Here is a 27,202-nt window from a genome sequence, read left to right as displayed (position 1 = left end):
GGCCTCGGGCGGGCGTCCCGCCGCATGGAGCTTTGCTCGGTGCGTGTCGGCTGCCGGGACAGACGCAGCCTTGGGGGGCACAGGGGACACGAGGGGTGGGGAGGCCTGCGGGTGGCCACTGGCCGGCTGCTGCCGCGCCCCCCGTGCCAGTGTGGGGAGGTGCAGAGCCCTGCCCAGCGGGTGTGTGGCGCTGCCCCCGCCAGGGCTCCATCCGCAGGGGGTGACCCAGTCCCGCGTGTCTGCGGGGGCGCCTGGCCCCTGGCCCCTGGCCCGGAGAGAGGACACACGCCCCGCCCCCGGGTGCTGCCGTGGCCTCGAGGCCGTGTTGCCGTCACCGCCGGACCCTGCCGGCCCCTCCCCGGGGGACACCGTGGGGGCCGCGGGGTGTGGCGCTCAGGGCTCCCGTGCAGGTCCCAGGACGTGGGCCGGGATCCCCGCCCCCGGGCAGCTGCCCGCCCGCAGCCAGGAGAGGTCAGTGGGGAGAAGGGCTGGGAGGCCCGCGGTGCTGGCCCATCGGACGCTGGACGGCGGGACTGCCATGCTGGGATGTGGGCTGCTGAGTCCTGGGGAGCACAGCATCCAGCCCCCACGAAAGCAGTTGAAGGACGAGACCCGGGGCCTCGGGGGCACGTCCCTGAGCCCCATCCCACCCTCTGCCCGTCCAGCAGCCGAGACGCAGGGCCTGGGTGTGGCCGCTGGGGACCGCGCCCCCCAGCCTGTGGCTCTGCGGGCACGGGGTCAAGTGCCTCGGGGTCCACCTCTGTGCTGGGCGCAGCCCACTGAGCCTGCAGGCGGCCGAGGCCCCCCAGGGACCGGCGGCTCTGTGGCCGGTGGGAGGGGCAGCGTGTGGAGCCCAAGGGCTCACACCAGGGCCGTCCACTCAGTGCCCACAAACCCCAGCCCGGGCCGGGAGCCCGGGGCGCACCCCACGATTCAGAGCACCTGTGGGGGCCGTGGGGGCTACCATGCCAGCCTCGGATTCCCTCTGCTCGCCTGCGGGCCCGTCCTCCCAGCCTGGCTGTGGGGGTGAAGATGGGCCGGCGGTGCCCGCGGCCCTGAGCCAGCCCTCCCCACAGGTCCTTCTTTATCTCGGTGGCCTCGGCCTTTGCCTGCCTGCTGGGCCTGGCCCTGGTGATCCTGTACACCGTCATCCAGTACTTGGTTGACCCCAGCCCCCTGCGCACGGACGCCCACTACGCAGGTGCGTGGCCGCCCGGCGGGCCCCGGCTCCTGGGGCGGGCGCGGGCTACGGACACAGGCCTGGCCAGCAGCCGTCCGCTCCGGCTGGGGCGGCAGCTGCACCCCTGCAGACGTGCCCTCTGGCCAGGCTGTGGACAGAGGTGATGACCTGGGTTTGTGACTCCAGAAGACTCCAGCGTGTCCTCGGGATGCTCTGCGTGAATGGGGGGGGATTCACGCCCCCCACTCGGGACGGACGCGGCTGAGGCCCCGCAGCTGGCCCTGCCCTGTGCCTGCGGAGCTGCCGCCCCAGGGCCCCCGGCCCTGCCCGCACACCCCCGTGCTGGCCACAGGGTGTGGCAATGGCCCCCCAGCATGTTTTCCTTGATACCTGACTCTGGGAAGGAGCCTCTGGCCACAGAGAACTGGGCACCAGTGGTGGTGCCGCCTCCCTGCGGCCCCGGAGCAGCTGGTGGAGCGCGGGCAGGGCCTGCAAGCGGGGGAGGCGGGCCCTGGCAGAGGGCCAGCGGTGACCAGGGCACTGAGCCGCCCTCACCCGGCATCCCCGCCCCCAGACCGTGAGGCGGGCCAGGGCCCGAAATGGGCAGGGTCTGGCCTGGGCACAAGGCTGCCCCTCCTCGCGTGGCCCTGCCGTCCAGCCCTGCCCAGGGATGGCCCGGCAGGCTGCGTGGTCACTCCTGGTCTCTGCAGGTGTTGACAGCAGCATGTGGCTGCTGTTCCCCCAGCTGCTCCCCACGAAGATGACAGGCATGGTGCTGCTGACCATCTCCGTGTCCATGCTGCTGCTGGACTGCGTGGGCCTCCTGCTGCTCGGACACCTGTTCTTCTTCCACCTTTTCCTGAGTACGTGCCCAACGCCCAGCCTTGGGGTCGGCGCAGCGGGCAGGGAGCGCAGGGCCTCAGAGACAGCGGGTGCAGGCGGGTGGGAGGCAGGCAGAGGTGGGAGAGCAGGCGTCCAGGAAAGTGCCTCATGGGGACCTTGCTGGGGGGCGTCAAAGTCCGGGGCTGGGTGTCCACGGAGGGCAGGGCTGGGACTGCGCCCTCTGGGGCTGAGTCGCGCTGCCTGTGGGGGATGACACGTGGGCTCTGGGCAGCCCCGGGGTTGGGCCCTCGCCTTCCCAGGCCAGGGGCCCTGCCGGCCGGTGCAGCTGGGGGCTGAGCCCAGCAGGGTGGGCCGACTGCACGACCAGGCCCTGGGGAGTTGGCCAGGGTGGGGGCCCACAGGGCCAGTGCATGGGGGCACCAGTGACCTGGCTGTGCCGGGTTGGCCCGGGCCCCGACAGGGTGCCCAGGGGAGCCACCAGCCCACACAGAGGCCCTTCTTGCGCCCGCACACGCTGCCCAGGACATGTGACCAGCATCTCCGGCTGGGTCCCGGGCGGGCAGGTGCCCTCAGTGGGACTGGGGCACAAAGTACCAACCAGAGTGTCATTTGGGGTGGCCGCCCCTCACGACCAGCCCAGCAGTGACCCCTGCTGCTCCCCCAGCACCTGGCGGCCACAGCCTGGTGCCCAGCCGTGCGGCCCCTCCAGCGACGGCAGAGCGCTCTGGGGCTCCCTTCCCGGGGCCGGCGGTGCGAGCACTCACGGAGGGGCATCACAAGGGCAGTGGCCGCTGCCGCGGGGCCTGGACTAAACAGAGGGGCCTCCGTGGGCTCGGCCCGGGCATCCCAGCGGGGCCACCACCTGCCGCTCCCGCTGGGAATGGGCTTCTGGGGAGGCCCCTCATGCCCGGAACAGTCACGGCCTCTGTCCACGCAGTCCCCCAGGCCTGGGTGCCTTGCACCGTGCCGGGCACCCGGGCCATCCTCCGTCCATGCCCGCTGCACCCACCTGGGTCTCAGGGCACCGTGGCGAGTGTCGGCAGGGGGCGCCTCCAGGGTGGGGGCTCCCCGTGCATCCCCCACTGGCCACAAGCCCTCTGGCAGTGCCCACGCACACTCCTCCCCGAAGACTCTGACACAGCTGCCCTGCTGCCCATGAGAGGCCCCCAGATCCGGCCCTGACCCTGCTGGACATTAGGGCCTCACTCGGCCGGGGGGCGGTGGCAAGGACCCCACACGAGCCGAGCCCCTGGCAGGTGTCAGCAGCCTGGGCTCTGTGCGGCTGGCAGCGGTGACCCCTCCGCTCTGTCCTTGCAGTGGTCAAGAGGATGAGCACCTTTGAGTTCATCACGCGGGGCCGCGAGAGGCAGACCCCGAAGGGCACCGGCAGGAACAAAGGCCCCCCCGACCCAAACGGGCAGCCGCCGCAGGTACCCCCCGCCTTTGCCTGACTGGTGCCAGCTCGGGGCCTGGGGCCAGGCCGCTCCGCTGTCCTGTGAGCTGAGGCAGGGCCACGTGTGCGCAGGGGTGCGCGTGTGCTCACTCCACCCGCACGCCAGCCCCCCAGGCCCGCCATTCTGTTTCCCGCTAAACTGGAGACGGTCGCTCTTCCGAAGGTTGCCGCCAGGAGAGCGAAAGTGTGCACCACAGCCCCCCACGGGCCCCCACAGCCCCCCACGGACTCCCACAAGCCCCCACAGGCCCCTACACACACGACACAGACCCACACAGGCCCCCACAGGCCCCCGCTTGCCACAGAGCACCCGCAGGGCCGGCTGGGAGAAACGCGGCCAGACGGGATGGCTGCGATCTGGCCCTGCGTCGGCCCAGGGGGGCCTGTGGGCGCATCAGCTGGTCAGAGAAGTTGGGCTACGCCAGGCCCGGGGGCAGCCCCGCCCTGCCCGCCACAGGCCTCAGCCGAGGCCCGGGACGGGCTCCCCCACGGTGAGAGGGGCGGGGCCGCTGCCGGGGCCTCCACTCCGGCCTCTGGCCGCCGACGTGCACGCCCGCCCAGAGACGGAGGCCTGGACTCGCGGCGCCCGGGACGTGGGCCTTGCTCAGCCGCAGCAGGCGGCCGGGTCCATCCCAGTGCCAGTGCGGGCGCCGGGCACCGCCTGGGGTCATTTCCTCCTTCTCTTTCACCCCACAGCAAACAAAGGGCCCTCCACACTCGCCGGCCCCTGGGTAAGTCGGGGCACCCCCAGCCATCCGTGTGAGCCCAGCTCCGGTGGGCCATGCTGGCCCCCGCTTCCTCCCTGCCCGCCCACGGGGGTTTTGGCTCAAGGCTGGAGAACCCCGGCCCCTCCTGACACCCCAGGTTCCGGCAGCGCCAGGACAGTGCTCTCCAGCCTCACCCCTCAGGCCGGCAGCTCCCGTGGCGTCCTGGCGGCCATTCCCGGCTCACGGCGTCTTCCAGTCCCGCCTCGCTGGAGCGTGGGTGGAGAGTTGCGTTCCCGCGCACCAGCCCCACACAGAAGCGCCCCAGGGTGCTCCTCAGGGGCCTCCTAGGGGCCTGGGGGTGTGCCTCGCCGGCTGCCCAGCCACGGGGGGCACCTGACTGCCCTAGCGCGGGGGCGGGCGGCTGTGGGCTAGGCGTGGCTCTCAGTCTGCGGCCCGCAGGGCCACCTTGGCCTCTGGATCTGGGGGGGCTCCCTGCCACGGGTTATCGCTCGGGGCCCCTGCTCCAGCCCGAGCTCCCCTCCGCTGCCCGGGTCCGCAGGCCCCGCTTGGCTCCTGCGGCCGTGGCCGGACTCGGCAGGGCTCGGGCAGTTGGGATGTCCTCATGCGGCGGGAGCCGCCCCAGCCCTGCCAGGACCGCGCATCCTGCGCTGACTGTGCCTCTCCCCTGCCAGAGGGAAGCCCCAGAAGTCCCGGGGGCCCTCCCGGCGCCCCAGCCAGAGTTCCTCCAGGGCTTTGCACTCCGGGGGCTCCTCGTCGCTGGAGGTCAGTGGACGCCCTGCCCCAGGCGGAGGCGGGAAGTGGACGGTGTCCACAGGGCCTCCTTCCAGATTCAGGAGGACAGCGCATGGACGGTGGGGGGTGTGTGGGCTGTGTATGTGTCTGCGTGTGGGGTGCATGTGGCATGCGTGTGTGGAGAGACTGTTGTGTCATCACGACCTGATCGGGCCTGGGGCACCATCAGCCCCGTGGTCGTCCCCCGCACGCATCCCAGCTGGTCTACGGGTGCTGGGCCCCAGGACCCCGCCACGTGGCCGCCAGCAGTCAGCCTGGACAGTCCCTGAGGGGCCGTGGTCCTGCCTGGTGCCCCTGGGTGCGGCCCAGCAGGTGCCCCAGGGTGGGAAGGCCACACAGGCCCTGACGGCCAGTGGACATGGCCTCTGGGGCCAGCACCCGCGGCCACTGCTCCCTCCGTTTCAGGCGCTGTCGACCTTGCCCTCGGAGGACCTTGGCGGCCAGCTGTGCTCACCCCCCGCGCTCTCGTAAGTGGGGTGTGGGGTGTGCCCCGCCGGGCCCATCCGGGAGGGGCTGCTCGAGAGCTCCTGCCACCCCCCGCTGGTGCGGCCCATCTGCAGGCCGAGTGGGCGCCGAGGTGGGGTCCGGCCACCCTGGCCAGGCGGGGTGCGCCCGGCAGGGCCCTGGCAGCCCAGCCCAGGGGTCTCTGCGGACGGGCGGGGCGGCCGCTTGAGCTCGGGCCGCGGAGGCAGCCGTTTCTGGACCGCGGGGCTGCAGGGCCTGAGTCCTGGGGCCTGGCCTGAGTCCGGGCCCCTCTGGCACAGCTGCCCTGGCCCGGCCGCCGCCTTCCTGCGGGGTGCCCCCCCCACCCCCCGGGTTTCGGGCGACCCGTGGCGGTTCCGGCCGGCCCGAGCGCGCGGGTCGGCGGCCACCGAGGGCCCGTGTGTCCAGGCACGACCGCGCCCGCGGGTCGTCGAGCTGGCGAGCGGGTGCCCCGGGCCCCGCGAACGGCGGCCCCCGCCGGGCGGGTCTGCGAGGCGCGCCCCGGGGTCGCCGGCCCGGGCCGTGGCACCGGCCGAGGGCGAGCACGGCGGGCCCTGACCTCCCCGCCGTCCGCAGGGCGACCTGGCGGCAGCGCCTGGAGCGGGCCTGCGGCGCCCTCGGGGGCTCCAAGCTGACCCTGCGCGCGCACAGCGCCCCCGCGCTGCCGGTGAGGGGCGGGGCGGGCCGGGGCGGCGGGGCGGGGCCGGGGCGGCGGGGGCGGGCCTGGGCGGCGGGGCGGGGCCGGGGCGGCGGGGCGGGGCGGGGCCGGGGCGGCGGGGGCGGGCCTGGGCGGCGGGGCGGGGCGGGGCCGGGGCGGCGGGGGCGGCGGGGCGGGGCATGGGGGCGGGCCTGGGCGGGCCTGGGCGGCGGGGCGGGGCCTGGGGGCGGGCCTGGGCGGCGGGGCGGGGCCTGGGCGGGCGGGCGGAAGGGGCGGACCTGGGCGGAGGGGCGGTGCCTGGGCGGAGGGGGCGGGCCTGGGCGGGCGGGCGGGCCTGGGCGGAGGGGCGGTGCCTGGGCGGCGGGGCGGGGCCGGGGCGGCGGGGCGGGGCCGGGGCGGCGGGGCGGTGCCTGGGCGGCGGGGCGGGGCCGCGGGGCGGTGCCTGGGCGGCGGGGCGGGGCCGGGGCGGCGGGGCGGTGCCGGGCCTGGGCGGCGGGGCGGGGCCGGGCCTGGACGGCGGGGCGGGGCCGGGCCTGGGCGGCGGGGCGGGGCCGGGCCTGGGCGGCGGGGCGGGGCCGGGCCTGGGCGGCGGGGCGGGGCCGGGGCGGCGGGCCTGGGCGGAGGGGCGGGGCCTGGGGGCGGGCCTGGGCGGCGGGGCGGGGCCTGGGCGGGCGGAGGGGGCGGGCCTGGGCGGAGGGGCGGTGCCTGGGCGGAGGGGGCGGGCCTGGGCGGCGGGGCGGGGCCTGGGCGGCGGGGCGGGGCCTGGGGCGCAGTGGGCGGGGCCTGGCGTCCCTCCCTGGGGAGGCTGAAGCGAGGAGCCCCTCGGGCACCCCCGGAGGCGCCGCAGAGGGTGTGGGGCCACGGGCGTGACCCCTCTGGCCAGCAGGGCCCCTTCGCGGGGCTGTGACGGTCTCCGTCCCGGCGCCGCCCCGCACCCCGCGGCCCGCCCGAGCCTCCGACGGCCGCGCTGCGTCCGGACCGCGGCGCGCGCCGCCCTGGCCCTTCGGGGCCGCACGGCCCGCGGCGCCTCCCGCCGGCTGACCCGCGCGCTCGGGGCCGGCGCAGGACGCTGCTGTCCCCGCCTGCGCCGCGCCCTTTGCCCTTCGGCAGAGCAGAGCCGCACGGCGCGTCCCCTGCCGCCTCTCTGCCTTAGGTCGCAGAGAGTCGCCACCGAGAGGCAACATGTCCTGCAGGAGGAGGCAGGGCTGGACACCAGGACTCGGCTGCAGGTCAGGGCTGCAGGTCAGGGGCTCCAGGTCAGGGCTGCAGGTCAGGGCTCCAGGTTAGGGCTGCAGGTCAGGGCTCCAGGTCAGGGGCTGCAGGTCAGGGCTCCAGGTCAGGGGCTGCAGGTCAGGGCTCCAGGTTAGGGCTGCAGGTCAGGGGCTGCAGGTCAGGGCTCCAGGTCAGGGCTCCAGGTCAGGGGCTGCAGGTCAGGGGCTCCAGGTCAGGGCTCCAGGTCAGGGCTCCAGGTCAGGGGCTGCAGGTCAGGGCTGCAGGTCAGGGCTCCAGGTCAGGGGCTCCAGGTCAGGGCTCCAGGTCAGGGCTCCAGGTCAGGGGCTCCAGGTCAGGGCTGCAGGTCAGGGCTCCAGGTCAGGGGCTGCAGGTCAGGGCTCCAGGTCAGGGGCTCCAGGTCAGGGCTCCAGGTCAGGGGCTGCAGGTCAGGGCTCCAGGTTAGGGCTGCAGGTCAGGGCTCCAGGTCAGGGGCTGCAGGTCAGGGCTCCAGGTCAGGGCTCCAGGTCAGGGGCTGCAGGTCAGGGGCTCCAGGTCAGGGCTCCAGGTCAGGGCTCCAGGTCAGGGGCTGCAGGTCAGGGCTGCAGGTCAGGGCTCCAGGTCAGGGGCTCCAGGTCAGGGCTCCAGGTCAGGGCTCCAGGTCAGGGGCTCCAGGTTAGGGCTGCAGGTCAGGGCTCCAGGTCAGGGGCTGCAGGTCAGGGCTCCAGGTCAGGGGCTCCAGGTCAGGGCTCCAGGTCAGGGGCTGCAGGTCAGGGCTCCAGGTTAGGGCTGCAGGTCAGGGCTCCAGGTCAGGGGCTGCAGGTCAGGGCTCCAGGTCAGGGCTCCAGGTCAGGGGCTGCAGGTCAGGGGCTCCAGGTCAGGGCTCCAGGTCAGGGCTCCAGGTCAGGGGCTGCAGGTCAGGGCTGCAGGTCAGGGCTCCAGGTCAGGGGCTCCAGGTCAGGGCTCCAGGTCAGGGCTCCAGGTCAGGGCTCCAGGTCAGGGGCTGCAGGTCAGGGCTCCAGGTCAGGGCTGCAGGTCAGGGCTCCAGGTCAGGGCTGCAGGTCAGGGCTGCAGGTCAGGGGCTGCAGATCAGGGCTGCAGGTCAGGGGCTCCAGGTCAGGGGCTGCAGGTCAGGGGCTGCAGGTCAGGGCTGCAGGTCAGGGGCTGCAGGTCAGGGCTCCAGGTTAGGGCTGCAGGTCAGGGCTCCAGGTCAGGGGCTGCAGGTCAGGGCTCCAGGTCAGGGGCTCCAGGTCAGGGCTCCAGGTCAGGGGCTCCAGGTCAGGGCTCCAGGTCAGGGCTCCAGGTCAGGGGCTGCAGGTCAGGGCTCCAGGTCAGGGCTGCAGGTCAGGGGCTCCAGGTCAGGGGCTCCAGGTCAGGGGCTGCAGGTCAGGGCTCCAGGTCAGGGCTGCAGGTCAGGGGCTCCAGGTCAGGGGCTCCAGGTCAGGGCTCCAGGTCAGGGCTCCAGGTCAGGGGCTGCAGGTCAGGGCTCCAGGTCAGGGCTGCAGGTCAGGGCTCCAGGTCAGGGCTGCAGGTCAGGGGCTGCTGGTCAGGGCTGCAGGTCAGGGGCTGCAGATCAGGGCTGCAGGTCAGGGGCTCCAGGTCAGGGGCTGCAGGTCAGGGGCTGCAGGTCAGGGCTGCAGGTCAGGGGCTCCAGGTCAGGGGCTCCAGGTCAGGGCTGCAGGTCAGGGGCTGCAGGTCAGGGGCTGCAGGTCAGGGCTCCAGGTCAGGGCTGCAGGTCAGGGCTCCAGGTCAGGGCTGCAGGTCAGGGGCTGCTGGTCAGGGCTGCAGGTCAGGGGCTGCAGATCAGGGCTGCAGGTCAGGGGCTCCAGGTCAGGGGCTGCAGGTCAGGGGCTGCAGGTCAGGGCTGCAGGTCAGGGGCTCCAGGTCAGGGGCTCCAGGTCAGGGCTCCAGGTCAGGGGCTGCAGGTCAGGGCTCCAGGTCAGGGCTCCAGGTCAGGGGCTGCAGGTCAGGGCTCCAGGTCAGGGGCTCCAGGTCAGGGGCTCCAGGTCAGGGCTCCAGGTCAGGGCTCCAGGTCAGGGGCTCCAGGTCAGGGCTCCAGGTCAGGGGCTGCAGGTCAGGGCTCCAGGTCAGGGCTCCAGGTCAGGGGCTGCAGGTCCGGGCTCCAGGTCAGGGCTGCAGGTCAGGGCTCCAGGTCAGGGGCTGCAGGTCAGGGCTCCAGGTCAGGGGCTCCAGGTCAGGGGCTCCAGGTCAGGGGCTCCAGGTCAGGGCTCCAGGTCAGGGGCTCCAGGTCAGGGCTGCAGGTCAGGGCTCCAGGTCAGGGGCTGCAGGTCAGGGCTCCAGGTCAGGGGCTCCAGGTCAGGGCTCCAGGTCAGGGGCTGCAGGTCAGGGCTCCAGGTTAGGGCTGCAGGTCAGGGCTCCAGGTCAGGGGCTGCAGGTCAGGGCTCCAGGTCAGGGCTCCAGGTCAGGGGCTGCAGGTCAGGGGCTCCAGGTCAGGGCTCCAGGTCAGGGCTCCAGGTCAGGGGCTGCAGGTCAGGGCTGCAGGTCAGGGCTCCAGGTCAGGGGCTCCAGGTCAGGGCTCCAGGTCAGGGCTCCAGGTCAGGGGCTCCAGGTTAGGGCTGCAGGTCAGGGCTCCAGGTCAGGGGCTGCAGGTCAGGGCTCCAGGTCAGGGGCTCCAGGTCAGGGCTCCAGGTCAGGGGCTGCAGGTCAGGGCTCCAGGTTAGGGCTGCAGGTCAGGGCTCCAGGTCAGGGGCTGCAGGTCAGGGCTCCAGGTCAGGGCTCCAGGTCAGGGGCTGCAGGTCAGGGGCTCCAGGTCAGGGCTCCAGGTCAGGGCTCCAGGTCAGGGGCTGCAGGTCAGGGCTGCAGGTCAGGGCTCCAGGTCAGGGGCTCCAGGTCAGGGCTCCAGGTCAGGGCTCCAGGTCAGGGCTCCAGGTCAGGGGCTGCAGGTCAGGGCTCCAGGTCAGGGCTGCAGGTCAGGGCTCCAGGTCAGGGCTGCAGGTCAGGGCTGCAGGTCAGGGGCTGCAGATCAGGGCTGCAGGTCAGGGGCTCCAGGTCAGGGGCTGCAGGTCAGGGGCTGCAGGTCAGGGCTGCAGGTCAGGGGCTGCAGGTCAGGGCTCCAGGTTAGGGCTGCAGGTCAGGGCTCCAGGTCAGGGGCTGCAGGTCAGGGCTCCAGGTCAGGGGCTCCAGGTCAGGGCTCCAGGTCAGGGGCTGCAGGTCAGGGCTCCAGGTCAGGGGCTCCAGGTCAGGGCTCCAGGTCAGGGGCTCCAGGTCAGGGCTCCAGGTCAGGGCTCCAGGTCAGGGGCTGCAGGTCAGGGCTCCAGGTCAGGGCTGCAGGTCAGGGGCTCCAGGTCAGGGGCTCCAGGTCAGGGGCTGCAGGTCAGGGCTCCAGGTCAGGGCTGCAGGTCAGGGGCTCCAGGTCAGGGGCTCCAGGTCAGGGCTCCAGGTCAGGGCTCCAGGTCAGGGGCTGCAGGTCAGGGCTCCAGGTCAGGGCTGCAGGTCAGGGCTCCAGGTCAGGGCTGCAGGTCAGGGGCTGCTGGTCAGGGCTGCAGGTCAGGGGCTGCAGATCAGGGCTGCAGGTCAGGGGCTCCAGGTCAGGGGCTGCAGGTCAGGGGCTGCAGGTCAGGGCTGCAGGTCAGGGGCTCCAGGTCAGGGGCTCCAGGTCAGGGCTGCAGGTCAGGGGCTGCAGGTCAGGGCTCCAGGTCAGGGCTGCAGGTCAGGGCTCCAGGTCAGGGCTGCAGGTCAGGGGCTGCTGGTCAGGGCTGCAGGTCAGGGGCTGCAGATCAGGGCTGCAGGTCAGGGGCTCCAGGTCAGGGGCTCCAGGTCAGGGGCTGCAGGTCAGGGGCTGCAGGTCAGGGCTGCAGGTCAGGGGCTCCAGGTCAGGGCTCCAGGTCAGGGGCTGCAGGTCAGGGCTCCAGGTCAGGGCTCCAGGTCAGGGGCTGCAGGTCAGGGCTCCAGGTCAGGGGCTCCAGGTCAGGGGCTCCAGGTCAGGGCTCCAGGTCAGGGCTCCAGGTCAGGGGCTCCAGGTCAGGGCTCCAGGTCAGGGGCTGCAGGTCAGGGCTCCAGGTCAGGGCTCCAGGTCAGGGGCTGCAGGTCCGGGCTCCAGGTCAGGGCTGCAGGTCAGGGCTCCAGGTCAGGGCTCCAGGTCAGGGGCTCCAGGTCAGGGCTCCAGGTCAGGGCTCCAGGTCAGGGGCTGCAGGTCAGGGCTCCAGGTCAGGGCTCCAGGTCAGGGGCTGCAGGTCAGGGCTCCAGGTCAGGGGCTCCAGGTCAGGGCTCCAGGTCAGGGCTCCAGGTCAGGGCTCCAGGTCAGGGGCTCCAGGTCAGGGCTCCAGGTCAGGGGCTGCAGGTCAGGGCTCCAGGTCAGGGCTCCAGGTCAGGGGCTGCAGGTCCGGGCTCCAGGTCAGGGCTGCAGGTCAGGGCTCCAGGTCAGGGCTCCAGGTCAGGGGCTCCAGGTCAGGGCTCCAGGTCAGGGCTCCAGGTCAGGGGCTGCAGGTCAGGGCTCCAGGTCAGGGCTCCAGGTCAGGGGCTGCAGGTCAGGGCTCCAGGTCAGGGGCTCCAGGTCAGGGGCTCCAGGTCAGGGCTCCAGGTCAGGGCTCCAGGTCAGGGGCTGCAGGTCAGGGCTCCAGGTCAGGGCTCCAGGTCAGGGCTGCAGGTCAGGGCTGCAGGTCAGGGGCTGCTGGTCAGGGCTGCAGGTCAGGGGCTGCAGATCAGGGCTGCAGGTCAGGGGCTCCAGGTCAGGGGCTGCAGGTCAGGGGCTGCAGGTCAGGGCTGCAGGTCAGGGGCTCCAGGTCAGGGGCTCCAGGTCAGGGCTGCAGGTCAGGGGCTGCAGGTCAGGGGCTGCAGGTCAGGGCTCCAGGTCAGGGCTGCAGGTCAGGGGCTGCAGGTCAGGGGCTGCAGGTCAGGGCTGTGCAACCTGGTCGTGCTCGGGTCTCTCCGGCTTTGGCTCCTCGAGACCTAGATACTTGCTGAGGGGCCGAGGGGGCGGCGAGGGTGAGGACACGTGTGTTGAGTGACTGTGCTGTCCCGAGGCAGCGTGGTGCCAGGGCCACCATGTGTCCACCCGAGGCATGTCTTGCAGATGACCCTGGGTGTGGGGACCTCGGGTGCCAACCTCCCACTCACCCCCACACGGCAGAACCCCAGCCTAGTCATGCCCACAGCCCATGCTATGCCGAGCTTCTGAGGCCACGGGCCAGGGGGCCCAGGATGCCCGCCCTGTGGCAGAGGGGGGCCGGGCAGCCCCCACCTGCACACCCACCGCACACGCAGGGTGCACCGCGCACACACACCACAGAAACCCCCTTCCTAGCCTGGGCCCTCTGGGCAGGGCGGGGGTGGGGAGCCTGCTGGGAGGGCCCCGCGCTGGACCCAGGCCTGTCCCGGTGCTGCCCGGCGCTGCGTGTGGGCGCTCGTCAGGGCTCACAGGGGCCTCGCTTCCCTGCAGGAACCCAGGGGCCCCAGCTGGCGCTGTCCCTCTCCCAGAAGCTCTGCCAGGCTCTGCCGGAGAGGCTGGGGCAGCTGCTGCAGCACCACAGCCAGAAGGTTCTGCCCCTGAGGCCCCCGGACGCCCCGCCAGGGAGCCCCGGCGCGGAGTCCACCACCATCTACATAACGGAGGAGTCGGAGTCCTCGTCCGGGGAGTTGTCGGGGGAGGAGTCGGGCCTCCAGGAGACGCACCCTCTCCAGCACAAACTGCCACAGCCTTCCAAGGAGGCAGCCGTGTGCATCCCTGCGCCGTCCCGCCAGGACGCTGCGGACCCATCTGCTCAGGGGGACGCCGTGATCGACATGGCCTGGGCCCTGGGCCCTGCGGACAAGGTGGCGCCCCCTCGGCGGCAGCCATTCGGCCTGGAGCGGCTGCTCTGCTGCAGCCCTTGACGGGCGGCCCCTGCGCAGCCCACGCCTGGCCCTAGGTGACTGTGGGTGTGGACATCGGAGCCGAGGACAATTCGGGTGGTGGAAGTTCGGGGATGGCCTGGGCCTGCTTTCTGGATCACTGGGCACTGTTCCCGGCTCCTGCGCCGCACTGGAGCCGCCGGCCCGTCTCTGCCTGCTCGGCGGGCCCATCCCTCTGGGCCGCCGGGACCGCGGGCCTCCTGCCCTCCAGCTGGCCTCCGGACCGGCCGTGGGCGTCACCCTGTGCTTCTGCGGGTGACCTGAGCGGGGCTCGGAGGTGCCGCTGCCCCTCGGCCACCCCCCGCAGGTGCACCTGCAGCCTGGGGGCCCGGGCACCCTCAGTGCACGCGCGGGCCCTGCGCCCACAGCCTCTGCTCTTCGGGAGCCCAGAGGCGCGCCCCGAGCGCGGGTTCAGGCCCCCGAGGCCCCGGTCGCCGCAGGGCGCGATGAGGGACGCGCCGCTTCGAAGCCGCGCGCTGGAGGCGAGGCCGGCGCGCGCCAGTTTTCGTTGTTGGCCAGAAAGTTCCGCAGCTTTGCAGGAAATAGATGAGCGCACAGGCCAGGAAGTCGGTCTCGCCGCGTTTTGATGCCTTGTCTTTCGGGCGGGATGTTGGGGGCCGGAGGGGCGTCAGGGCGGACCCCTTCCCTCCGCTCCCCAGGCCCTGCACCCGCGCCCCGCCCGGAGACCGCGAGCGGGTGCCGGGGCGCGTGGGGCGGGCGGGGCGCGTGGGGCGCGCGGGGCGCGTGGGGCGGGCGGGGCGCGTGGGGCGCGCGGGGCGCGTGGGGCGGGCGGGGCGGGCGGGGCGCGTGGGGCGGGCGGGGCGGGCGGGGCGCGTGGGGCGCGCGGGGCGCGTGGGGCGGGCGGGGCGGGCGGGGCGCGTGGGGCGGGCGGGGCGGGCGGGGCGCGTGGGGCGGGCGGGGCGGGCGGGGCGCGCGGGGCGGGCGGGGCGCGCGGGGCGGGGCGGGGCGCGCGGGGCGGGGCGGGGCGGGCGGGGCGGGGCGCGCGGGGCGGGGCGCGCGGGGCGGGGCGCGCGGGGCCGCGGCCAACGAGCGCGCGGGGGCCGGGCCGGGCCGGGCCGGGCCGGGGCGGGGCGGGCGGCGGCGGCGCGAGCGCTTCCCGGCGCAGGGGCGCGCGGCGCAGTCGCGGAGGCGCCGCGGAGCGAGGCTGCTCGGAGGTAGGCGCCGAGCGGCGCGGGCGGGCGGGCGGGCAGGGCCGGGTCGGGTCGGGCCGCGGTGCGCAGGGTCCCGCGGTCCCGGCCGCCCCTGAGCCCCGCGCGCTCTCGCGGCGGCGCAGCCTTGGGCCGGGCGGGCGCAGGTGCCGACGCGCCCTCCCTCCTGCCCGGCGCCCCCGCCCGCCTCGCCAGGGGCCCCGCCCGCCCAGCCCGGTCCGCGGCCGGCGAGCCCGCGGCGTCGGGGGGAGCCGGAGCCCGCGCGCCCTGCGGCCCGGCCCGCGCCCTCGCCCGCCCCTGCGCCCGGGTGCCGCCGCCCGGCGCGGGCAGACGCAGGGGCTCCCGGTGTGTCCCCCGCCGTCGCGGGGAGGCGGCGAGGGCCGGCGGGGGTGTCCTTGGCGGAGGCCCCGCAGCCCGGCCTCGGTTATGTAAAGGCGCCTGGACGCGGGGGGCGGGGACCGGCGCCCCGAGAGGCCGGAGGAGCCCGGGGCGCGGGGCTGACAGCTCCGGCGCGGAGCTGGGGGTGCGGGCGCCCCCGCAGCCCACACGGCCCGGGCCCCAGTAAGCGCCGGCCTGAACCCCGGGGCCACATCCGGGGGGCGCGGGCGGCGGGGGCTGCGGGCCTCGCAGGACGCGGCTCCCACGCTGGGCCCGGGAGTGCTCCCCGGGAGCTGGCCCGAGGGGGCCCCTGGGGGGGCAGGCGCCGCGCAGGGCTGTGGGGCCCGGGGCCGGGGCGCGCTCCCCGCTCCGCCCGTGCGCGCGTGACCAGGGCCGCCCCGGCGCGTGCAGTCGCGGCCCCGAGGCTGGAGAGACACCGCAGCCCAGGGGACCCCGCAGGAGACGCCCCCTGACGCCCGCCGCCGCCTCCGCTGGGACGGGCAGGTGCGGGCGCGGCTGGCGCCCCTGAGCTGCGCGGGGCGGTGGCGCGCAGGCCCCGCCTCAGGCCGCTGGACGAGGGGTCCCCTCCCGCTGCTGGGCGCTGGGAACACCCGGGGGCGCAGCGACCCCTCCAGCGGGGAGGGACAGGCTCTTTGGGGGCCCAGGGGCCGCCCCTGCAGCCTCCTGGTTTGGCGGCGCCGCCCCTTGGTGTCCGGGCAGCTGCGCAGGCCCTTATGAAGAGGGGCTCCCTGCGCTCCCCACCAGCTGGCACTGAGCTGGGGGGGCTCTTGCCCTTTTCTTTCTTGAGTGAGGTCTGGGCAGGGTCGGGGCCTTCTCCGCTAGCCCGCGCCCGCCGGGGCGTGTGTCCGGCACGTCCAGCGTCTCTCCTGGCTGGGCTGCGGGCCCCATGTGGGACCCCAGGGAGTGGCCCCCCGCCCCTGCCTGGTGATGAGAAAACCAGGCCCGTGGGGTCACCCCTGACCTGAGACCCAGCGGTCGCGTCCCCTCTTGCTGCCTGGGTCAGGGTCCCGGCTTCTGCTTTTTCTCGATGCTTCGGCAGGACCCCGGGCCGGACCCCTGGCTGGCAGGACCCCAACCCTCCGGGCGCCAGGCAGACGGGCAGTCGGGCAGTCTGTCGTCTGGGGTCTGCTCCACGTTCCCCCGCTAGGGCCTGGGGCCCCTGCCTGACCAGCCCCCTCCCGCTGCCCCGGCCCCCGCCCCACCCGCTCCCCCGAGCTGCCTCCTGTGCGGGTGCCGCTGGCCCCCGGTTCTGGATCCCGGCTGTCCCCTCCGGCCCGGAGCCCCTTCCTTCCCTGGACCTGGGGGCAGTGCCAGCTGCTGCATTCTGGGGGCCGCCCGCCCACTCCCTGACACCCGCTGCGCCTCCGGGCCACCACCCGATGGTCCCCGGGAGCTGGCCCCGAGGGTGGCCCCTGTTCCGTGGGGGGCAGGCGCTCTGCAGGGGTTGGGGCCAGGGGCGCTGAGTGGCCCCCGTGGGGCCACGGAGATGGACTTGGAGATGGACCTGGCCTCCTCTCGCCGCAGGAGATGCCCTCGTGGGATGCGGCTGCGCGCACCCATCCTCTGCCCCTGGCACGTGTGCCCAGGGCCCGCATGTGGGACGCAGCGTCTGCACCCAGGACACTGCAGGCACATGAGTGTGCACCACACACCACAACACGTGCAGGGCGTGGCGCGCGTGCACACGCCTGTGGCAACATGGGCAGGCACCCTCAGGGAGCACCTCAGGGAGGCCTTCCTGCCTTCCCAGTTGCGGGGCTCCAGCCTCTTGGGGGACACCCGACCAGCCCAGCCTGGGCAGCCGCCTCCACCGCTGGCCGAGGACACCCACAGGGACCGCTGCAGCTGCTGCGTCCCGGGCAGGCGTGGGCACCCCTGCTGGCCGCGGCCGGGCCCTGGGGCTGTGGTCATGGGCACAGCGTGCGCCCTCTCAGGACTGGGGTGCCTGTGCAGCCCCTGCCCCCGGCCCCCCACGCTTCAGTGCGCATGTGCTCCCCAACGCCTCCCCACTGTCATGGCTGCCAGGGTCAACGGGGGTGCAGCACTGTCCCTCAAACCCTCCTCCTCAGGGCTGGGGTAACCGGACCGCCTCACGGGAGCCCTTTGTCCCGGGGGCCCCAACTGTAGCACCCCACTTTCTCGGAAAGACAGCTCAGGAGGCCCTTAGGGGTGGGACCCTGGGGTGGCTGGAGGTGGGGGGCTTGGGGAGGAGCCGGACCCCAGCTGGGCCGCAGCTTGGGGTGGGCGTGGGGCCAAGGAAGGCTCTGAGGGTCCCGGGCAGCTCCCTGGCATCCTCGGGGAGATGCGTGTCCTGGGTGGCCAGCGCCGAGCGGGCAGGCGCGGGGATCGCGCCGCCAGTGGCTGCCTGAGGGCCTAGCGCTCAGGTCCCGGGGGCACGAAGGGGCCTCTGGCTGAGATGGCCTTTGTTCAAGCTGCCTCCCCTCCCCTGCCCCCCAGCCATGTCCATCCCAGGAGCCATGTCCATCCTGGGCTGTGTCCCTGGGTGGCCATGCGGGGGCCATTGAAGCCCTGATGCAGGCCTGGGCCTGGGATCGCCCTGGTGGGGCGGAGGGGAGAGCACGGCAGAGCCAGGTGGCCGCCATCTGTCCCTCCTCCGGCCGCTGGCCGCGGCTGTGCTGGACCCAGACTCCCCACCCTTTGCGCTCAGAGGATCTCGGGCACGGTGGCCTCGGCAGTGTCCGGGAGGCCATGTGGGGGCCATGGGCCAGCTGGCCAGGTGAGTGGCCTGCAGGCGGCCCCAGCCTGGGACTGCTCCCTGCCCCTCCCTCCTGTGTGGGCGTCCTGCGCAGCCCTGATGGGGCCAGCGGGGCGGCCTGCAGTGTCCAGAAAGGCCCATCCTGTCTTGCTGGGCTGGCCCAGCTCAGCCACGGCCTCCTCTGGAGAGGCCCCTTCAGGGCCAGCCCAGGGAGTCTCCAGAAAGAGGGGGAGCAGGGAAGGGGGTCCTGCAGTGGGCCTGGGGCTCCCTGGTTAGCCTGGGGATGTCCAGGGGGCATAGGCGGTGCCAGGGCCGTGGGGGCTGGGGTGAAGGGCACCTGGCCAGCAAGAGGAGAGGGCCAGCCCCTGCTGCCAGGTGTCACGAAGCACCTGCAGGGAGTGGTTCAGGCCAGGTTGAGGGGGCTGTGGAGGCCTTGGGGGACCTGAAGGGGCTAGAGCCAGATGCCCCACCGTCATGCGGGCACCATGCGGCCTCGCCCCAGGAAGGGAGCTGCTGTTCTTGCTGCCTTTGAGACACACCTGGCCCCCCTTGCGCACGCCTGGTGTCCCTGACACGCGCACCTGGCTCCCCTCATGTGAGTACCTGGTCCTTCACACATACCTGGTCTCCCTCATGCACACCTGGTTCCCCTCACAGGCGCACCTGGTCCCCCTCATGCACACCTGGTTCCCCTCACAGGCGCACCTGGCCCTTCACGCGCACATCACTTGGGCCAGGTGTGCGGCCGGACTGCGGGGTCCCGGCTCCGTGGCCCCTTGGCTCTGGCCGCGAGTCCCAGGAGGGGCAGGGACGGTCCTTCTGCAAGGGCCCTGGGAGCAGCCTGCAGGGCTGGGCAGGGCTGCCCGGGCTGTGTCCCCAGGCAGCGCCGGTGCCAAGGGCCTCCCCACGGCTCCTCCTGCGTCTGTAATTCCACCTCCTGCCCCCAGCCCTGTTTTGAAAATGCAAACCCAGTGACCCAGCCTGTCCCTGGTGTCCGCTCTCCCCTCACCTGACCCGGGGTGATGCCCCAGGGGGCCACCTCAGTGCCCTCCGTCTCCTGGCTTCCCCCCTGCTAGCCCCACACCCTGGGGGCATTGCAGGGGGCTGCTGGGTCAGCATGGCTGGGACAGGGAGGCTGCACCCCTCACCCTCCTGCCTGGGGTCCCCGGGGCCCTTTAAGGGCGCCCTGTGGGCTGGTGCCTTGTCCTCAGTGGCCGCTCCATGGTGACCTGGCCCTTGGACTGGGGCAGCATGGGTGGGACGGGCAGGAAGATCTGTGCCTTTGGGGTTCGGTCTCGGGCCCTCCAGACTGGTGGGTGCAGAGTCTTGCAGGGGCTGGCTGAGCCCCTGGACAGCCCAGGCGGTGGGGGCAGCAGTCAGCCCCTGCCCGGCCGGGCACCCCGTCTGTGCCCCTTTCTGTTCCTGGAGCGGGGGCCCCTGCCGCCACCTGGCCCGCTGTGGGCTGACCAGTGGCCTGTTCCCGAGGTGACCGGTGCTCGCAGTAACACGGATGGGGCCCAGGCTGACTGCCAGGCCAGAGCCCGCGCCGGGCGCTCTGTGCCCGGCCTCCCAATGCCCGGTGAGGACCCCAGCGGGCCGGACACTGGTGCTGGGCCTTGCTGGCCAAGGGGCCCTGCTGCTCACGCCCCCGCCTTCTCCGGGTGTCCTTCCACCCAGACCCTGCGCCCCTGCCGGGGGAGCCCGAGGCCCCCAGTTGTGGGCAGTTGGTGGGCTCTGGAGGTGCCTACTGGTGCCTTCCCGCCCGCTGGCCCTCTGCTGGCCTCCGGGACCCTGCAGCTGCCCTCTGCTGCTTGCTCCGGCCCCGCCCTCAGGCTTGGGCTCGGGAGGACGCGCCAGACCCCGGCTGCGTGGTGCCCGCGAGGGCCCCCCACAGCTGCAGTCCCGCTGCCCCGCCTGCGTGTGACCTGCCTCCGCGTCCCCACATGGTCTCCCCTGCGCGGCGGTGATGCGTGTCCGGTGCCGGCCCCTCCGTGGCTCCCGGAAGGCGGCCTCCAGGCGCAAGCGGGTGGTTCTGTGGCCCTAGGGCCCTGTTTGTGGGCACTCCCTGTAGCGGAGAGCCCCTCACCCAGGGGCCGCCCGCCCAGTCTGGTGTTTTGGGGCCCCCAGGGCGTTCCTGACCGTCCAGAGAGGCCGGGGCGGCTCGGCTCGCGTTGCCCCCTCTCTCGTCCCGGTGGCCCGGGCGCGGTGGCTCTGACGCCTGCGACGCTCCGCACCTTCCCTCCGCGCCGTGGGCGCTTCCAGGGCCGCCCGATGCTGGGGACGCCCCATGCCGCGGCTGATTCCAGAGAAGCGGTGTCCGCGACGGCTAGGCCCCCCCTCCCGCCCCGGGAGCCCAGCGCTGCCCCCGCGCGGCCGGGGATCCCAGGCTCGGGCTTCCCGTGGCAGCCCCCCCCCCGGCTCTCCTGGGGTCGGGTCCCGGCCGCTGGTGCCCACGGGGCTGGCGCGCACGGCGGCCGACGGACCCTCGCCCTTCCCCTGCAGCGCCATGGCCGACGGCAAGGCCAAGCCCGCCAACAAGACGCCCCCCAAGTCCCCAGGGGACCCCGCGAAGGACAGGGCGGCCAAGAGGCTGTCGCTGGAGTCGGAGGGCAGCAGCGAGGCCGCGGCCGCGGGGCCGGAGCTCAGCGCGCTGGAGGCCGCCTTCCGGCGCTTCGCGGTGCACGGGGACACCAGGGCCAGCGGCCGGGAGATGCACGGCAAGAACTGGTCCAAGCTGTGCCGCGACTGCCAGGTGATCGACGGCAGGAACGTGACCGTCACCGACGTGGACATCGTCTTCAGCAAGATCAAGTGAGCGGGGGACCGCGCCCCGCCCGAGCTGGGGCGCGAGGAATGGGTGCCCCGCCTGCGCCTGGCCCCCGCCCCGCCCGGGGGCGGCCCTTCCTTCAGGTGTTGGCGAGCCCCGTGAGCGGAGGCCGTGCACGGCGGCCCGGGTCCCTCCGCACACCCGGCTCTGGCCGTGGCGTGGACATGGTGTCCCTGGGGCTTCCCGAGACGGTGACCATGTCACCTCTTTGCTCTGTGGAAACCTGTGTGTGGTGGTGAGGTCTCCCCGAGTCCCCGGGTGGCCACCCATGCCCCCCCAGTTGCCCAGCGAAGCCCACTGGTCACTGCTGTTACCCCAGGAATGCAGGGGTGCAGGCGGGGCAGTGGGATGCCCACAGGGGGGGTGCAGGCGGGAGAAGGGAGGTGCGGGGGGGAGGTGGGGTGCGGGAGGGGTGGGTGCAGGAGGGGGTGGGGTGCAGGCTGGTGAAGGGGTGGGAGGAGAAGGGGTGCAGGCGGGAGGGGGGTGCTGGGTGGCCCGGGCAGCTCCTCTGGGAGAGGGAGCCCTGGGGGGCCCCGGGCCGTGGCCGAGCGAGTCTGCGCTGGGTGAGGTGCCAGGTGGGGGCCGGACGCTGGTGGGGGCCGCGGGAGTGTCCTGCAAGGGCCGCGGAAGCCTGAAGCCGGCTGGACAGACCAGGCCCGTGTTTGCTTGTTGCCAGGGGCGGCGGCGGGCGCCCCGCCAGGCCCCTATCAGCAGCCCTTGTTTGGGGGGTTGCCATGGCAGCGCTGTTTGTTGTGATGTTACCCGCGTTACAGTTTAAACAAGTCGCTGCCCCGGGCCTGAGCCTGCCCCTCCCTGCCGGTCACCGCGGGCCGGTCTGGGCACGGGCGGGTCCCGCAGCCACCTGGGGCCCCACATCCTGCGAGGCTGCGGGGAGCGCCCCGGGCCTGCTCTGGGGTCTGGGTGGCCCAGGAGTGCACCCCGTGTCCTGCCCGAGTTCTGGGGACACAGCCGTGGGGTGTGGTCTGCGCGGCCCGCAGGCAGGGTGAGGACCCCCAAGCGGGCGTGCGGTCAGCATCCCCAGAGCGGCAGGGCTCTGCCCGGCCTCGGTGGGTCCCACTGAGCTCGCTGGCGTGGGGTCCGGTGTGTCTGCCGGCCAGTCAGGCGCCAGGAGCCGGCTGCTCGCACTGGCCACTGGCCCCTTGTCCAAAGAGGACGGGTGGTGGGCGGCGTCCTGAGCCTCATGGACACCCAGGCCCTGCCCAAGTGGGCGGTGATTAGAGGTTATGGCTGTCCCTGTCCCAGGCCCCCAGCCCCCCACTGTCCGTGCAGCCGGACTCCATTCCGGGTCCCTGGACCACACCCCAGGCCCAGGACCTCCGAGTGACCTGAGGCCGCCGCTCTCCGGCCCTGGACGGTGCCCGCCCCTGCTGCGTGCTGGCCCGCGGGCTGCTCTTGGACAGGCCTGCAGCTTTGGCTGCTGCCGGCCAGGGGAGGCCGGGCGCCACCTCCACCCCAGGTCCTTGGGCGCCCGGCTCGCTGGCCCTGCCTCAGAGCAGCCTGAGGCCCGTGCCAGTGTGTGGGAGTCCCTGAGCCGCTGGCCCTAAGGCTCGGACAGGTTCTGGGGCCTGTCGGGCCATGTCCAGCCCTGAGGTACCCCTCGCTGGGCCTCAGTGCTCCTGGGGGACCCTGGGAGTGCCGGGCCTGTGCCTGGCTGTGACCCGGTGGCCGGCTTTCCGGCAGGGCCCTGGTCAGCCGGGCGCTGCGCTGGAGGGGGGCAGGGAGGCCGCGTCCCAGGGCCGCGTCATCTGAGCAGGTGTCCCGGGAAGAGGCCAGCATTGTCATCTAGGGCCGGGACTGCCCTCCGCAGCCAGGCGCCCGGCGGTCACAGGGGGACACACGGGGACACCCGGCCAGGCGGGTCCCTTCCCCCGGCTGAGTGACTCACACTGGTGGCGCCTGGTGCCCGGCAGCCGGGCCGGGCTGGCCATCAGGCCTGGCCTCCACACACGCTAGGCCGGGCTGTGGACAGGGACAGAGTGCCTTTGACAGCCCGGATGGACAGAGAGGCCTGGGCGGGGGATGGGCCTGGCAGGGCTCTGAGGGGCACAGGGCCTGCCTGTGCTGCCCCAGGCACCTGGAGGGATGGCCGTCCTTGACCCCGGAGGGACGTGTGCACCCAGGGCTGAGCCCCCCCACCTGCTGGGCGGCTAGCGGGCGGGGCTGTGGGGGCAGACGTGGGTGCGCCCTTGGGGGGTACCAGTGCCCTGCCTGGCCGCTCCTCGTGGTCCTCAGGGTCTCCCTGGACCCCTCTGCTGCCCTTGCTGTGCGCCGACCCGGTCCGGCCCGACCCGGTCCGGCCCGGCCCAGCAGCGGGTGCAGGCTGTGGTCAGCTCATGGCTCCGGCCCGCCAGCCGCCCTGCCCAGGCGCGGGTCGCATACCCAGGGCCACTGGGAGCCGCTGCTCAGCTGAGATCATGAAATGGCGCAGACCCGCCGGGTTGTCAGTGCCCCGCGGAGGCCGGCCACACCGTGATGGCCTTGGGGGCTGTGGCTCTGGTGGCGTGGGGCGCCTGGGGGTGCCCCGTGGGAGGTGCTGTGGCGGGTCCCCCGGGAGGGTGGCGGGGAGGATACGGGGGGGCCATGGGAGGGCGAAGGGGCGGCCCTGGGAGGGTGCTGGGGGGTCCCGTGGGAAGGGGCGGAGGGGGCGGCCCTGGGAGGGTGGGGGGCGTTGGGGGTCCTGGGGGTCCCCACCGGGCTGGGCCCCTGGCCGGGGTCTGGCCGGCCCGCCCGAGTGACGCCCGCTTGCTCACAGGATGTGCTTCCTCCAAGCCTTTTTCCAAGACAGTTTATATTTGCGGCCATTGCCGGGGCAACGGGAGGCGGCGGGCGGGCGGGCGGGCGGGCGGGCGCGGGCGGGGCCTGACGCGCTCTCCGCAGGGGCAAGGGCTGCCGCACCATCACCTTCGAGCAGTTCCGGGAGGCGCTGGAGGAGCTGTCCCGCAAGAGGTTCAAGGACAAGGGCCGCGAGGAGGCTGTGCGGGAGGTGCACCGGCTGGTGGAGGGCAAGGCGCCCATCATCTCGGGGGTGACGGTAGGCGGCGCGGGCCGGGCGGGGGGGGGGGGGCTGCACCCTGGGCGCACGCGACCCACCCCCCTCTCCCGCAGAAAGCCGTCTCCTCGCCCACGGTGTCGCGGCTCACGGACACCACCAAGTTCACGGGCTCCCACAAGGAGCGCTTCGACCCGTCGGGCCGGGGCAAGGGCAAGGCGGGCCGCGTGGACCTGGTGGACGAGTCGGGCTACGTGCCCGGCTACAAGCACGCGGGCACCTACGACCAGAAGGTGCAGGGGGGCAAGTAGCACCCCCCCCGCCCCCCACTTCGTCACATTCCTGTGCTCGCCTGGGCAGAACTTGGACCTCAGCAGCCGGTGCTGTGGGGCGACGCCCGGCTCCCCTCCAACCCGCGTGACCCCTGACCTCCCCAGCGCCCCCTCTCGACCCCGCAAGGCCACCTGGTTCGAGGAGCTGGTGGGCAGTGGGGATGAGGCCCCCGGAGCCACAGGGGCCACCACCCGCCCACCAGCGAGCTTTCCAAGGGTGCACCCAGCCCGGCCCCTGCACATGCAGGCGTGCACACCCCACTCCCGTGCCCACCCTACGCCCGTGCACATGCACGCTCGTGCACGTGCATGCACTCCTGCGCGTGCACACGTGTGCACACTCGGCCTGCGCACGCTCGGCCTGCACACTGGCCCCGCGGTCACTGGGAGGCGGGCTCACCCCTCTCCTCCAGGGGAAGAGGCCGTGGCGGGCCGGGAAGGTTTGGAATGACCTGTGTCTGGGCCTCTGGCCTGTCCCTGTCCCCACCTGTCCTCCGCGGGGGGCTCCCAGATCCTAGGGACCATAGCGGTCACCAAGACACCGTATCCTCTGCCATGAGCATCCTCAGGCCAGCTGTGGCACAGGGCGTGTGCAGCCCCTCCCTGGACGCGGGCCTGGCCCTCCTGCCGGGCACAGCCTGCCGGTCCTGGGTGCACAGCAGCTTCTGCGCACGGGGGTGAAAAGCGGGGGCTCCAAAGCATCTTGCTGGGTCCCGGCAGCTGGGCACGAGGCTGGCCCCAGCAGAGCCCTCACCGGCTGAGGCTGCCCGCCCCTGGGCCCAGCCCCCCCCCCCACGCTTCCCTGCCCGGCACCTCCTCCCCAGCCTGCGGGTGGCACCCGCCTCGGCCACTCCCCTCCTGGCTCCCCTCGGGGGGGGGGGGGGCTGTGCCATGGCGGGCGGAGCCGCCCTTCCCCAGCGGGGGCCCTGGGCAGGGAGGCCTGCACGTCCCACCAGACTGACCTGCGAGCCGCCCGCCCGCCCCCGTCGTGCTGTCCCGGCGGCGACTCCCGCATGCTCCCGCGCCACCAGCTTCTACTAACCCGGCGACAGCGACTAACGTCTACCTGAGAAGGCAGGAGCCGCACCGCGGGGCGGCCACCCCAGGACACTGGCCGCAGGACGCTTATTTATTTATTTAACGCCAGCGGGTGGGCCGGAGGCGGTGCCAGCCAAGCCAGCCCTGCGGCCAGAGCGCAGGTTACTCAAGACAGTGTTTGTCCTGGAGGCGCCGCCTCAGCGCACCGCCCGGAGCTGGAGGTGCCGGCCCCCGTCTCCGGGCTGCTCCCGCACAAGCAAGCCACTGCCCGCCCCCGCCGCACCGGGGTCGCCTCGCACGGCCCAGGTGACGCGGAGGCGCCGCCCCAGCACTGCCCGCGGCCGCGCTGACCCACTACTGAGGCAGAGCCGAGCGGTAGCGCGACCGCGACTCCGCGGAAACTTGAAGGGATCATTCCTACTGGTTTGTCCACGTTTTTCAGGAAAGGGACATGGTTTATACGCAGATGCAATATATTTTTACACTGGTTCCTGGGGTGGCCGAGGGCCGCTGCCAGCCCCGGCCCGCAAGCCTTGGGTGAAAGAGCGCGTGTGTGCTGCGCCCGCCCCGCCCTCGTGTTAACCGCGCCAGCCGGCAACGTGACAATAAAGGTGACAAATAAGGTGTCGTGAAGCCTGGGCTGGTCTCGTCTCTGCGGTGGGCTCAGGCCCTGTGGGCGCGACTCGTCCAGCGGACACCTGCCTAGCCCTGCCCTAGCGATTGCGCTGCCCAAAATAAAGGTGTTTTAGTCCCTAACGGGGCTCCCTGGGGTTACGTCACAAGAACCCCAAATACGGAAAGAAAGAGGTGAGGGCGGAGCGCCCTGCGGGGTGAGGAGCACCGAGGGGGGCCTCTGACAGCCACAGCCCTGCGAGCAGGGAACGTGGGCCTGGCAGATGCTGCGCGCGTCCACGGCGGCAGCAGCCATCACAGGAGAAACAACGGGTGGCCGGAAGCGTGGCCAGGGGCGATCTGACCACTAAGAGGCCAGCTGGGGTGCAGGGGGACGGCAGGAAGCCCCGCAGGGCAGCAAACCCCCCATGACTCAGGAGGGGCAAATGCAGATACTGCAGTGAAACCACGGGCCGGGGCCGTCCAGGCGCCCCCACCGTCCGGCTGAGGGGCAGTGGGTACCCGTGCTGTGGTCAGTGGGGCGGGGCCGTCCTGGCTCCTCCCCGCCCCCAGATGGCGCGACGTCGCCACCTCAGGAGACAGCTCCACCCAAACGCCACTCCGAGCCTGGGTGTCGTGGCCCCAAGGCCGACAGGGCGGTCTTGAGCGGACTCCAGAGCTGACGCCGGGCGTGAGGCAGAGGCTCAGGGCCGCGCAGCGTCCTCTGCGTCAGAAACGGTTCTCCCGGCAGGGCCGGGGCCGGGGCGCCTGCCATGCATGTGGAGGCTGCAGACCCACTGGCGGGTGGGAAGCGCGGGCTCACGGGGTGGGCACCGCCACTCTGGCAGCAGACGGTAGGAATGAGGTGACGGAGTTAACGAAACGGACATACTGGAAATAAAACCTTCATGAAAAAGAGCCAACTGGAACTTAACCATCAGGCCCAGGCCGACCCGAGGTTGGTCGGGGGCAGGACAGGCCAGGGCCTCCACGGCAGAGCCGGTCCCGGCCGGGCGCCAGAGGGCAAGGCAGTCTCGCGTCTGTGGGGCAGTGTCAGGGGTCAAGGGGCTGACTCCTGGGCGTGGGGGGAGAGTTTGGGTCGGACAAGAAATCGGGAGAAATGGCAACCAAAGCTTTTCCAGCTCGAGCAGCAGAATGGCCCACGGGCCCACGAGGGCAGCAGCGTCCACACGAGGCGCTGACCGCGTGGGGCTGGAGCACAGAACGGGCCGAACCAGGGTCTTTCAAGAACCAAGAGGGTGTTCTGAAGTGGAGGCGCCACGTTTGGTGACACGGCCCCCCAAAAGCCACCACCAGACAGGAGGAAGGGCTGGGGCCTCAGACCCTCCCGCAGGGGAGCCTGGCCCCCGGGCCTGCTCGCTCCTGAATCAGCCAACCGACTGCAAACATGAAATCAACTAGGAAATTAAATGCTTCCCCTCCGCAAGCAAGCAGGACCCGAGACAGGAAGCTTCCAAACCAAAAACCCCACTTTATGCCCCGCAAGGCCATCGTCTTCAGGGCCGGCCTGCGGCTGCAGGAGGCGTGTGGGTGCAGGCACCGCGCCTGACGGTGGACACCTGGGGTGGGTGTGGGCGCGCGCGAGTGGGCACCCCGGGCCTGGGGCGGGACACAGGGCGGCGTCGCGCAGAGACGGCCAAGTGGAGCGGCAACCAGAGGTGAGGCCACGAGACAGCCAGGGCGACCTCAGAGGAGGAGTAAAGATTCGAGGGGCTGGGAGGCCCCCCGGCCCCCGCCTGCCCGGCGCCCAGCTGTCCACACAGCCTCCCACCACCAGCGCGGCCCGGCCCGCTCCCCGCACGAGGCACAGCAGCGTCACGGGAGAGACGCAGCTGGAGCCTGAAGAGGCACCTCTGGGAACAACGTATGAGTTTATTGGCTA

The 27,202-nt window shown here is 73.1% G+C and overlaps 1 protein-coding gene across 1 annotated transcript; it reads left to right on the top strand.

Annotated features, from left to right (window-relative positions):
• Nucleotides 1-19,986: 19,986 nt before the first annotated feature.
• Nucleotides 19,987-23,628, top strand: TPPP (tubulin polymerization promoting protein; the record flags this gene model as incomplete). The annotated part of the gene is made up of 3 exons (XM_084233910.1): nt 19,987-20,291; nt 23,206-23,359; nt 23,434-23,628. The coding sequence occupies 3 exons, from the start codon at nt 19,987-19,989 to the stop codon at nt 23,626-23,628; spliced, it is 654 nt and encodes a 217-aa protein (XP_084090036.1).
• Nucleotides 23,629-27,202: the final 3,574 nt, after the last annotated feature.

Source organism: Talpa europaea (genome assembly GCF_964194135.1).
Source record: "Talpa europaea genome assembly, chromosome: 5".
NCBI classification, from domain to species: Eukaryota; Metazoa; Chordata; class Mammalia; order Eulipotyphla; family Talpidae; genus Talpa; species Talpa europaea.
Note: the sequence above shows the minus strand (reverse complement) of the source record. Positions and strands in the feature narration are given on the sequence as shown.